The sequence below is a fragment of the Bidens hawaiensis genome, unplaced genomic scaffold (assembly GCF_021521415.1).
Source record: "Bidens hawaiensis isolate Kalapana, Puna unplaced genomic scaffold, B.hawaiensis_p1.1 tig00039690_1, whole genome shotgun sequence".
In the NCBI taxonomy this organism is placed as follows: Eukaryota; Viridiplantae; Streptophyta; class Magnoliopsida; order Asterales; family Asteraceae; genus Bidens; species Bidens hawaiensis.
In genome coordinates this window covers 74745-88173 of record NW_027496998.1, presented here as the reverse complement: position 1 = coordinate 88173, position 13429 = coordinate 74745, and the positions used below count along the sequence as shown (strand labels likewise).

Here is a 13429-nt window from a genome sequence, read left to right as displayed (position 1 = left end):
AACGCTAAGAAATTGTTTAAAGAAAACGCACTTCCGCTGGACACCAGAAGCGGAAGCAGCTTTTCAGGAGATTCGATCACGCCTGATCGAACTCCCAACACTCACAGCACCACAAGCGGGGGAGGAGTTAATCCTACACCTCTCCGCAACAGATAGAGCAACCGGGGCAGTCCTGCTTGTAGAACGAAAAGGCATCCAGATGCCAATCTATTATGTTAGCCGCGTGCTGGCAGACGCGGAAACCCGGTACTCTACCCTGGAAAAACTGGTCTTGGCACTTATTCACGCTTTACGCAGGTTGAGACGATATTTCCAGGGTCACCCAATCACTATTCTCACCAACTTCAAACTCTCAAATGTTCTAGGCAAACCCGAGTTATCGGGACGTCTAGCCAAGTGGGCAATTGAATTGGGAGAATATGCGATTCAATACAAGCCGAGACCAGCCATTAAAGGCCAGGTCCTGGCTGATTTTATTGCAGAAGTCCCCGCTTCACGGGAGAAAGAGTGCCAGGAGGAGGTTCAACCCTCCCCAGCACACGAAATCAATGAGGTCTGGCGACTCTACACTGATGGAGCAGCTAGTAACGAGGGTTCAGGCGCAGGGTTAAAATTAACAAATCCAGCAGGCCAGGAATATACTTATGCTATTCGGCTGGATTTTCCAAGTACGAATAACGAGGCTGAATATGAAGCATTCCTGGCCGGATTGAGGATTGCGCGTAAAATGGGTGTAAAAAATTTGGAAGCCCATGTAGATTCCATGCTAGTGGCAAACCAAATAAACGGGACGTACACGGCTGTGAACGACACAATGGCCCTGTACCTTGCCCAGGCCAAAGCCATCATGCGCGATTTTAATGATTGTAAAGTGATACACGTCAAGCGCAGCGAAAACAAATCTGCGGATGCGTTAAGCAAGCTTGCATCACTGGCCTTCACCCACTTGGGAAAGGACATCCGCGTGGAACTCCTCGAAACACCATCAGTCCCGCACAAGGAAATTTGTGTCATCCAAACCGGTACAGAAACATGGATGACCCCAATAATAAAATACCTTGAAGCAGGAACGTTACCAGAGTCGAAGTCACAGGCAAGAAAACTACGCTGTAAAGCACTGAATTATCAGCTGGTCAATGACATCCTTTACAGACGTAACTTTCTTGGCCCATTGTTAAGATGCGTGGACAACCAAGATGCCGACTACCTCCTAAGGGAGGTTCACGAAGGCATCTGTGGAGTACACGCAGGCCCCCGCGCTGTGGTAGCCAAGCTAAACAACGCGGGATACTTCTGGCCGGGGATGCATATGGACGCGTTGGCATACATCAGAAAATGCAGATCTTGCCAGCTTTACGCACCCAACACGCATCGCCCGAAAAATGAACTTGTTCCTGTCACTTCCTCGTGGCCATTTCAGAAGTGGGCCATTGACGTGACAGGCCCATTTCCTACAGCAGCTGGGAATGTTCAGTTCCTAGTGGTAGCCATTGACTACTTCACCAAATGGATAGAAGCGAAACCTTTAGCCCAAACAACCGCAAAGCATATCAAAAAATTTATTTGGGAATTTATTATTTGTCGTTTTGGACTTCCACAGAATTTGGTAAGCGATAATGGCACCAACTTTGCTGACAAGAAGCTACAGCAGTGGCTGAAAGAACTTCAAATCACCCACACCTTTACCTCAGTGGCACACCCGCAAGGTAACGGTGAGGTGGAAAGAGCAAATAAGAGCATCGTCGAAGGCATAAAGAGAAGACTCTTGGAACATAGATCCGGTTGGGTGGACGAGCTTCCACACGTCCTTTGGGCAAACAGAACGCTGAAGAAGACCAGTACGGGAGAAACCCCGTTCAGTCTCACTTATGGCACTGAAGCCATGATCCCAGTCGAAATCGGTTTACCCTCACCAAGGGTCTTAATCCAACCAGAAGACAATGATGCGGAAAGACGGTTAGACCTTATGCTAACCGAAGAGCGCAGAGACTTAGCCGCCGTGCGTGAAGAAAACTACAAACGACAAATGCAAAAATACTACAACACGCGGGTAAAACTCTGCAATTTCAATGAAGGAGACTACATACTGCGTAACAACGAGGCTTCGAACCAACAACGCCCAGGAAAGTTGGCCCCGATTTGGGAAGGGCCATACGTTATCAAAGAAGTTCTGGGAAAGGGCGCATACCGGCTCGAAAGGCTCGATGGCACTCCCATCCCTAGAACATGGAATGGAGCTCAATTACGCAAATGTTATATGTAGATCAATTCCAACTTGTAAAGAAAAGGCCTAGAGCCACTTCTAATGGAAATGATTCTCCTTTCATGATGTATTGATAGCTTGTAACCTATGAACTTCCCTTACGGGAAGAAGTAGTTGCGTGTGGAAGGCGGCAATACCCGCATAAACACAACGCCAAAATGTTAAAAAGTTCTAAGGAAAACCTACACGCAGGTCAGATGTAGGTAAAGTTTAGCCATCCTTGTAAGTGCAAGTGACGGTCTTACCCGCACAATAACAAACAAGGAAGCCAAACTTAACTTACCATCTACCACGTTAAAAGGTTAACTTATGAACACTTAAAAAAGGATAAGAAAAACCTACACGCAGGTCAGATATAGGTCTAAAGTTAAAGCCATCCTACTAAGTGCAAGTGACGGTTGCACCCGCACAATCACGAAAGAGGAAGCGAAAACTTTAGTCCATTATCAACCACGTTCAAAGGTTTAACTTAATGCCTTAGAAATTTCGAAAAGGAAAGCCTACACGCAGGTCAGATAGAGGGTAAAGATCAGCCATCCTACCAAGTGCAAGTGACGGTTTTACCCGCACAATCACGAAGGAGGAGGCAAAACTTTAACCCATCATCAACCACGTTCAAAGGTCCTTATTCTAAACACTTGGAAAATTGCTAATTCAAACTAAGTATGCAAGTCATAAGTTTATAAAGCAAGGAACCCAAGGGAGGAAATAACAATCTTATACGCAAAAAGATTAATATTTCACAATCTATTACAAGAATGGCTGGGTAACTACCCGCCTAAAAGAAATCTATACAAAGCCAAGTCTATCCTAGCAGTGGGAAAAGATCTTCAGGATCAGGCTTCAGGGCCACCTCCGCTTGGACCAGCACCGTCAGAGCGCGGCTGCCCAAGGAAAGCCTTAAGGATGTTTAGCCCATCATCAGCAGCAGCAGCTTCATTCACCTTCTCCACCACTGGATGCGGGAAGGAAGCGTACTGGTTCACAGCTTGGTCATAAGCAGCTTCAGTATTAACATTGAATAAAGGGAAGTTGGAGGGCGGAAAGCCTCTCTCAGCAAACCCTAGACCAAGCAGGAAGCCAGTCTTCTCCCCATCCTCATGAGAAGCGTTGAGGGCTGCGCTCATCGCATCGTCATAAGAGGTCTCTGAAAGGACCCGACGCACAACCTACAAAAGAATACAAATTAGAACATTTTCTAATTACGAGCGGAAAGCGTAAAGAAAAAGATAAAGATACCTGAGGCAACGCTTCTCGAAGCAGCCATTGGAGGGTAGCTTGACTTTCTTTGTAAGCACGTTCGGCTCCGCTTTTATCAAGGTTGGCAAGTTGAACTTCCTTGGCGGCAGCCTCTTCGACGCTTTTAAGTTTCCTTTCAGTACGGTCAAGCACCCCCCTCTGGTCAAGGATCTCCTGCAGCTTCTTGGCATCTTCCATTGCCAAGGCGTCATGAGCATGCTGAAGAGCCTTTAATTTGCATTTAAGCTGCTCATTCTCTTCGCGAAGCGGCTCAGCAACAGCTTCAGCCTTGGCAGCCCTCTCAGTTGAGTTTCGCGCAGTCTCCTTAGCCAGCCGAAGCTGTTCATTCACAGCTTGGGCAGCCTTGGAGCGGGCCTCGAGTCGCGCCTGGACTTCAACCTCGAGGGCCTTGAATGCTCTCTCCTTCTCGGCGGCAGCAGCGGCCAACTGCCGGTTCTCCTCCCGCAGAGCCCGCGTCTCAGATATTTCTTTGGCGCGAGCTGCTTTTAACTTGTCGTTTTCACGACAAAGCAGCTCGACGCGGGGCTGCATCCGGGCTTGGAGAACCCGAAGCTCATTGGTTAGCCTACCCTCCTGGTAGCTAGCCATGGCTTCCCCCAACGCACCATGAGGAGCAGCATGGCGAGCCCAATCCACGCACTCCACAGGGGTGCGAAGGGTTGTTCCTCGGCGTATGTTCCATCTTGGAACATACACTTCATTGGAATCCGACACTGCAAAAGAAACAAAGACAGTTAGGGAAAGATGACAAAAATATACAAAGGAAAAAGAACCCTACGTACCTGTAGGGTCAATAACAGGCCGATAGCCGCCAAACCCATCACCTGAACCTAAAGGAAATCCATCCAACAGGTCAGGCAGACGGGAAGGTGGCATAGATCGGCGGGAAGCCCGGCGCGTACCTGATGGTCCGGCCGTCGGTGCCGGTGGCGCAGGTATAGTGGCAGCCGCTGTGGTAGCCATTGTTGGCGCCACCTCCTCAGCAACAGTAACCGCCGGCTCCGTGAAAGATGCTGTAAAAATTGCACTCACGGCCGGCGGAGACACCTTCTCAGCTGGAACAGCCTCAGGAAGGCTGGAACCAGCGGAAGCAGGCGCAGACGCCTGGGTCGACGCCTCGGGAAGGCTGACCGAGCCTACCGTCATTGGCGGGGGAATACTTGCTCCAACTCCACTCTGGAATGCGTCAACATCCGCACCTGCACAAGCAAATGTGTTGAATTTATTTGAAACAACAAATCTAGACAAGAATTATGGGGGTACTTACGGGGTTTCTTGAGCTTGAACATACGAACGAGTGGGGGCGAACCCGATGGAGCCGGCCTCTTGACACCGGTAACCGTCGTCGTCGCTGCCTCCCCGGAGGTATCACCTACAGCCTCCGGAGCGGTGGTCTCCTCACCACCGGGCTTCCCCGCCACCTCTGCATTATCTGACTCCGAGTCAGATAGGACTACCGGGTCGGCCGTAGAGGCCACCTTCTCCTTGCCTTTCCCGACGGCAGCCTTTTTCTTCCGCACCAGTGGAGGACCTTCTGCGGATTCCTCAGAAGAAGAAATGTCAACTCCAGCAGCAGGCACAGCATTGAGAGGTTCAGGATAGAAGATAGGCTTACCTGGCCGTCGGTGGCTCAGGATCTCTTGGCCTGGCGGGTAAACCTCCACGAACCGACCCGCGGTCTGCTCTAAGATGGGCAACTCGTTCTCGTCCAGAGCACGAGTACCCATCCGCGCAGGACCATCTTCCTCCCGCGGATTCAGGAGCGATTGAAGATCGTTACCCTCTGAAATCAACAAGAAAGTTAGAAAAAATCATAGTCAGCAAAAAGAAACAAGACATACCATAAGGGACAGAGTTCGAACCATATTCGAGGACGATCGGAACCTTATCCGCATTCGCCGCCTTCCACACCCGGCTCATCCCCAGCATCACCATCGCCGACTCCGGAAAACGGAAAACCGGGGACTGGACCCGGGATATCTTCGAGAACCATTCCGCCTCCTCATAATTGAGGGCGGGAAGGTTCGGAAGCGCCTGGCCATTCTTGAACTTCATAGCGATGGGGATGGCGCGAGCGGATATGAAGAAGAACTCTCTCCTCCATGAGCGAAGACTCCGCTCGGTGGTACAAATCTTTAAACCCTTGATACGGGTTGTAAGAGTGTACCACCCTTGGATGCACCTCCATGTATAGAAGGTCATCAGGCGGTCAACGAGGGGCTCAAAGCCCAGTATCCGGCACACCCACTCAAAGTGCCGGACCTTGGCAATGGCCATGGGGTGCACCTCTGTCAGGTGCACACCGTGCCTCTCTAGGACACGGTACACAAACTTTGTCAACGGAAACCTAAGGTTCCCGTAGACAAAGAATGCAGCATAAACCCCGATCTTGCCACTAGGGGCATCGTACACAGTATGGTGGGGCTCAGGAAACTCAGGCTCGAGAGACTCGAGCATGAACTTCCTGATGATATACTGGTACAGCTCGACAGGAAGAGAACACTGGCATTCGCCAGCAGTCTTCTGATCATCAGCATCGTGAGAAGACATGGTGGAAGAAAGAAGAGATTTCAGAGTAATGCTTTACTGAAAAGAGAAATTCGCCGGAAATTACTGGAGAAGAAGAGATGAAAGTGGAAAGTGTGAATTGCAAATAACCCTCTCCCCCTTTATATAGTAATCGCAATTAATGCGATGAAATTAATACGGAAGAGAGAGAAGTCAAAGGTGCAATGAAACTATGACACGTGGCAAAGGCAAGCTGGCAACAGCTGTCAAAAGGACGTGTGCCAGAGATTTCGCGGCTACGCGCCCGGAATCCCGTGCCCACGCGCCTGAAAAAGCAACTGGAATGACCACATAATGTCATGTCGCCATAACTTCTGGCACGTCCTGACACAGTCAGAAGAAACCGTCGCACGACGTTTGAGGTATTGGGTTGTTATCCATCCACCAACTCTTCAAATTTCAAAATTTAGAAAATTTTTTTTGAAGACTAAGGTTCAAAAAAGTAAGCGGGAAAATACCCCTTACCTTGGCAAACAAGTAACCATAAGCCGGGTGTGGGTACAGTGTAAAGGCAAAACCCTTCACATACCTAACACCCGCAGGGAATTGAAGCCAAAATATTTGGCAACCAAGTAACCATAAGACGGGTGCGGGTACAGTGTAAAGGCAAAACCCTTCACATACCTAGCACCCGCAGGGAATGGACGCCAGGAATACCTTGGAAGTAAAGTAACCATAAGACGGATGCAGGTACAGTGTAAAGGCAAAACCCTTCACATACCTAGCACCCGCTGAGAATTGAAACCAGGAGGGATCTTCTGGGCAATGCTTGTGAAAACGGAAATAATATCCCCGCATAGCGGGAACATCGAGTACTACGTTGTTTGAGGCTCCAAGATGGAATTGGTGGTTTAAACATAATTGATCACTATGTTCAAAAAACTACCAGAACCACAGGGAGAATCCGCACAACTAAGACTCAATGCTCCTGACTTGCGAGGAGGTTACAGACCTACCCGCATCATACCCAAAGACCAAGCAGGAAACTCGGGAATTTCTGCAAGCGACAAGGACTTCCGCGGGAAGAACCCCCATGGAAAACCTTACAAAAACCCCTTTTCAAAACCCTTTGCTTAAGTCCAAAAAGTTCACCTCACTTTATTAGACATTCGTGAAAAGAACATTGGACTGGGGGGACTTGAAGAGGTAGGTCCCAGCAGGGCTCAGTTGGTCCCGCATGACTCACCTTGAACAGGGATGTCTGCGCAAAGACCATCTACTCCCGCAGGACCCACCATGCTCAGAGAAGCCTACGCGCAGTATGCAAGCTGCATACGCAGGGAAAAGCCTCCCAATGGTAAAGTAACCCGCCTGTTCCCGCAGTTGCGGATACAAGCCATCAGGGAAGGCTACCCGCACAGCATAGCTACACGCATAAGGCTTAACACTTACAAATATTCAGTGTCACCTGAAAGAATGAGCAGAGGCGGGAGGGGGAAAACTCCCGCCAAAATGGGCCAGTCTATGATGGAGGATCTTTTGCGTGATACCTGACGAGGTAAAGACAAAAGATCTGACCAAGAATGCGACAGCTCACTGACAGCAGCGTGGCAGACAGCACGCCACAGCACTGTGACCAATAGCCGCCGCCTGCCCACCAACTCCTGCCAGACCACGTGCCTAGCCTGCAGTTGGTAGAAGACGAAGAGTGCACGGCACGCCTGCTCTGTGTCAGCCGCTACCTATCCACCACTCACAGGTAGGGCACGTGCATAGGTTACAGTTGGTAGCGTGTTGGGCCGGCTAAACCCCTTGGAAACCCACCTTCGGCTATAAAAGACAGCAAATGGTATTATCATTTCATCATCTACTATCTCGTATAACTTACTTGATAATTGCTCTAATAGTATTCATATACTTTTATATTTAAAGAGCAATATAGACTGATTCTCACGCCGGAGGGTGGTCACAAGGAGGAACCCCCCCCTTCTCAGTGACGAGCTTACGGTGTCTGTTTTGCAGGTTCCTTGAAGTACAACTTACTCTGCTGGACCTAACCTTCGTGGGAAACATTACTTAGCCCCCAGATTACCCATAATCTGCCCGGGGTCACTTAGTGTTTCTTCACACCAATATAACAGAGAGGTTCGTACAATACATGTGAAAACCATGAAATTTTAAAGAGACGGAGGAAATCAAAATTATTTATAATATTCATTTGAAAACACTTACTCTTTGTTTCCAACATTTTATTATAAACTATTGACGGAAATCCCCTTCGCAAAATGAGAAAAAATTCCTTAGGAAGCTCCTTCCCACTAACAAACACTTGAAAACCGAAAGTAATCTTATCTTTAATTTTACCGACGAATTACCAAAGAATAACTCGTTAGTGAAAAGTTCCTGCATGCAATAACCAAATTTAAACTTATTCGTGTTGATGGTCTCAAGATATTTACCATTGAGAGGCCCCGTTCCCTATCACAACCCGGGCCACTTTTAACAATATCTATTATAACGTTCTACCAACCAATGATTTTTTGGTCCAATTGGTTAGAGTAAGTTGTCCAAAGGCTTCAAATTAAGAGATGGAGGTCTTGGGTTAAAATCTCACTTGAGAGAGAAAAATAGGTGCCTCAAGTTAGACCAAGAGGTTTTCTCATTTACAGATGGATTTTCCGTAAGAATGAAATAAAGATGATCGGGTGAATCAATGGCTAGTCAGTGATCCGAATTGTCATTACCATTTAACATATCACTACGTCACACATGCTAGTATTTACCGACGTAGGTCATCATCATCTACTTTGACTTGAGGAATCCATAAATCTTTTCTATTTTTCTGTTCCTAAAATGACCGATCAACCTTCCCATAATACCCCCAAGCTTAAAACAAAATCACAACACTGTCCATTCAGTCATCGTTATCAATGATAACTTCTGCTTATTAGCTTAGTTTTAGTTCTATCGCAACAGAACAACAAACAGAATCAACCTCTTCAGATCTGCAAACCCATCCCCACACAAAGCCTCAAAAAAATTTAATTAATATATTACTTCATCCACAAGTTTCATATACCACCAAGCTTACAAACCAAGCAGCTATTAATTCCACTTCCATGATATATATTCATTCAACAAACCAAAAGTTGACAACAACTTCATGATTCTCAACCATTATCCACTTATTCCATACTAACCGCCACCCCATCAATACAAATATATCTATCTGGTTTTGGACCATACTTTTAATGAATTTCGATATGAATAATAACAGCAATAATAATCGGCTGCTCAGATTCCGGTCTGCTCCGAGTTTTGTTCTCCAGAGCTACGTGAACGATATCGAGAAAACGAGAGACGTGAACCATGAAATGAATTATAATTTTGTTGCTCAGAGTTTGCAAGATCTGGAACCCGAGGTGGACCTTAAACCGAATTTGATGAATTCGCAATTGCCGGTTAATTATCCGAGGCAAAGTGCAAATCAGTTGAGCTCACCCATGGCGGTGGGAGCTGAGAATTTGGAAGCCAAATCATCGGTCTCGAATCTGTTCCGACAAAATAGCTCACCTGCTGGATTGTTTGCTAATATTAATCCTCCAAATGGTAATTATTATTAATATTGTTGTTGTTTTGATTATTCAGTTTGTTTGTTTGGTTGGTTTTGTTTGGATTTTGTTACCATTTATGGTAATAGCGGTTGAAGTACAAGTTACTATATTTAGGGGTTGTAACTGATTTTGACTTTCTGAAAGTCAAAGTTGGACACCCAACTCATGTTTTAGAGTTTTAAATCAGTAATTTGTCCACCCATGATTAGACTATGCTATTGATGTTGTAAAGTTTATACAATTTTGGTTTTGTAATCAGTTTTGACTTTTGAAAGTAATCATTTGACTCCAATTCTTGTTTCAAATTCAAAACTGATTTCGAGTTTGTGATTTCTTTTACCATTTTTGGTAATATCTGTTATAGTAAAAATTTCTATATCTGGGGTTCCTCTTATGGTCTGTTTATCACCTTCAAATTGAAGGTATGTAACCGACTTTGACTTCCAAAAGTCAAAACTAAGACTCTCAATTCATATTTTACTATTATAAATCAGTAATTCTTCACACCCATTATTAGAACATGCCCTTGTTTTTAAATAATCATTCAATTTGAGTTCTGTTATCAATTTTGACTTTTGAAAGTCAACATTTGACTCCAGTTTGGCCAAACAGGTCAGGTGGGTTCGGGATATGGGTTGGGATGGATCGATTCAAGAAAGGGTTAATTTGGTTCGCGTAGAAATGGGTCGGGTCAGAACGTGTTTCTGGTCAAAACGAGTTTGTTTAAAAAATGATTTTTCGAAAATATTGTACGTATGAGTCATAACTCAAAACGGTTTCATTTGTTTTGGCAACAAATATGCAGGTTATGCTGGAATGAGAGCAACAGTTGGAAGTTACAGATTGGGAAATGCTGGAAACAGTGATGAAATAAGTCAATCTTCAAGCAGATTAAAGAGACAACTAAGTTCATCATCAGGGGTCCGGATGCTGCCACGAATATCAGAACTCGAGGTTGATACCATTGACCCCGGTGTTCTCAACGAGTCATCTGATTATCCCTTTGGTTCGTGGGAACACGAACCTACTTCACAGTTTATTGACAGCTTTGCTGGACTCAAAAGGGAGCTAAACCTTCCGGTAATTGTTTATCTAAAGTATACTTGGAAAACGGCCGGGTAGGTGGGGTGACAGGTCAAAACGGCTTGTTTAAAAATGAGTATGAGCCGAAACGGGCAACATGCCACTCAAAGTCATTCAACTTTTATTAGGTGTTCTAATCCTAAATATATTTTTTATGATGTTTAAATTATAAAATTAAGTGAGGTAAATGAAATATATATAAATCTTGACTTTAATAATTTTTGTCCAATTAACTTGAAGTGAGAGGTAATAAAGAAATCAAGTTTTATCATTGTTAGTTTTAAAAAAGTTATCGTTTATAAAGAAATCATTGGAACACCTAATAAAAATTAAGTTTGTTTAGAGGGACAAAAAAACTTTAGTGAAACGCTTTTGGTTATTATTGTGTGAAGTTAGCCCTTTTTTATTAATAATTAGATTGTCATATTCTGAAAATTATATCATTTCAGTGAAATTTAAATTTTGTGGAAGTCATTTATTAGTTTCTAGTTAAATATAAAGCATAACTCATATTAATGATCATGAGTTCTTAAGTTAACGGGCAGAAGTTGGCACTGTCTATATTATATGATATAAGTTAAAGAAGTTGTTTATTTTTCATAATACTCATTTATAGAGTGCTGATAACGCGGGAAATCAACAACCTATGTTGTCACACCACTTGAGTCTACCAAAAACCTCTGGAGAAATGGCTGCTGTCGAGAAGTTGCTACATTTTCAAGATTCTGTCCCGTGCAAGATTCGTGCAAAACGAGGTTGTGCCACGCATCCAAGAAGCATAGCCGAGAGGGTAATTTTCAAAATCTTGACTTTTCGGCTTTCGGGTTGGGTCAAAATCCTGACATTTTGACTTTTGAGTATTGGGTCACGACCTTTTTGGTGATTTCTTTAGGTTCGAAGAACACGTATAAGTGAAAGAATGAGGAAACTACAGGAACTAGTCCCGCACATGGACAAGGTATTGACTTTTCTTGATTACTATACGTTAACTAGTCCCGCACATGGACCAAAATGGCCTGAAACTAAATATAAGCGTTCTTTGCGTTCTTTTTTTTTTCTTACAGCAAACAAACACATCAGATATGTTGGATTTGGCTGTTGATTACATCAAAGATCTTCAAGAACAATATAAGGTATCAAATGAACAATCTTTTATAATGTTTTAAAATTATAAGACTATATAGATACAATCAAAACCTAATTATCTAAGTAAATGGCTCAACATCAATTTAATTTTATGGTTTTTATTGTATTGCAGGCGCTAAAGGATTGTCGCGCAAACTGCATATGTTCGTCAAAGTAAGTTAGATCGGGGCTAAAGTAATATAAAACGGCTTGTTTGGCAAGTGGAAGAAATTTTTTGTTTGTTATATCTATTTTGCTTCTATAATTCTGGTTTAGTGTAGCACGTGATATGTTGATCACGCCGTGGTTGACAACCAACCATTATACGTACTTCTTGTCAAATGAGACATAAGATTATATAATATAAGTAGAAGCAATAAAGAATTTAATTAGTTGTACAGTGGTCGTAATAATGTTAATTTTTGCCATGTATACGCTTATTTCATTTAGTAAACGCATCAAGACCAGCGGGTCTGTATATTTATAGGTTCTGTATATTTATAGGTTGTAACGGCTTTATCAATTACATATGATGTATTTTTTTTTTAACCTTTGTTTACTTAAAATATAAATTTGTTTATTTTAACTTTTAAAGATGATTTTAATTAGATATTAGGATTTGTTTATTTTTATCTATGTTTTAATAAAAAGTTCACAAAATGAGCCATACCCGACTAATACCGGATACACACCAACAAATGTACTATCATAATCCATCTTCTAATTGAACTATTGGTGTGTTGAGATCGTGAGACACACCTTACCTATATACAGGGGGACTATAGTGGTGGTGGCAGTTTCCGCCAATAACTCACCAGTCAAATTCTTTTACGTGTTATACGATATTGAAATTTGGTTTCAATTTTTATCACTGTTGGTAGCATTGTTATATGTGATGTGTAAATATTCAATTTTTTTTTTGTTGGCAGCTTTGGTATCTTCAAATATTCTATTCGATTAATATTATATTTCTGGCAATTTATAAAATAATATATTTTATTAAAGGATATTTAGAATTGTGGGGGTCAAGAATGAAACATAAGTCCCCCACATGTATATGTCACACCACTAGTAATTAGGTGGTCGTAATGGACATGAAACCACTTGCGACTGTGGTCGCAACATTAGACATGTCCTTTTGTGGAAAAAAAGTGAAGGCAACATATCACCACATGAGTTCCTGTGCATAATGAATGACCCCTTTCTTTGTTTTCACTTTTTTATTTTATTTTATTTTTTGTTTTTGCTTTTTTTACTATTTTTTTTAAGTGAAGGCTTGCCATGCTTTATTGCTAGCACCAAACTTATGTCGATTTTGCGGAACATGGTACACCCCAGTAAACTCATGCGGTTTCAATGTGCCCAGAGGCTAATCCATTCACAGTCCGTAGGACGAACACCATTCGTGTAACATTTTAGATTTTTCAAACCCGTATTCGTGTACGTTTAACCCGACACGAAACATTTTTGGATCCTTATTATTATTGAAAATCAAATGTTTATAAGTATTTAAGTTTCCATATGTTCACTTTAGGCCCTTCATACTTTAAAAGATGTTCAATTCTTAATTTATGCA

General features: G+C 43.4%; 1 protein-coding gene across 1 annotated transcript; it reads left to right on the top strand.

Moving 5' to 3' along the window:
• Nucleotides 1–9282: 9282 nt before the first annotated feature.
• LOC143591472 (transcription factor bHLH130-like) lies at nt 9283–12155 on the top strand. Its single transcript, XM_077071666.1, has 6 exons — nt 9283–9640; nt 10451–10725; nt 11345–11518; nt 11621–11686; nt 11793–11861; nt 11987–12155. Exons 1-6 carry the CDS (start codon nt 9283–9285, stop codon nt 12029–12031), a joined length of 987 nt encoding a protein of 328 aa, XP_076927781.1. The 3' UTR covers nt 12032–12155.
• The last annotated feature ends 1274 nt before the right edge of the window (nt 12156–13429 follow it).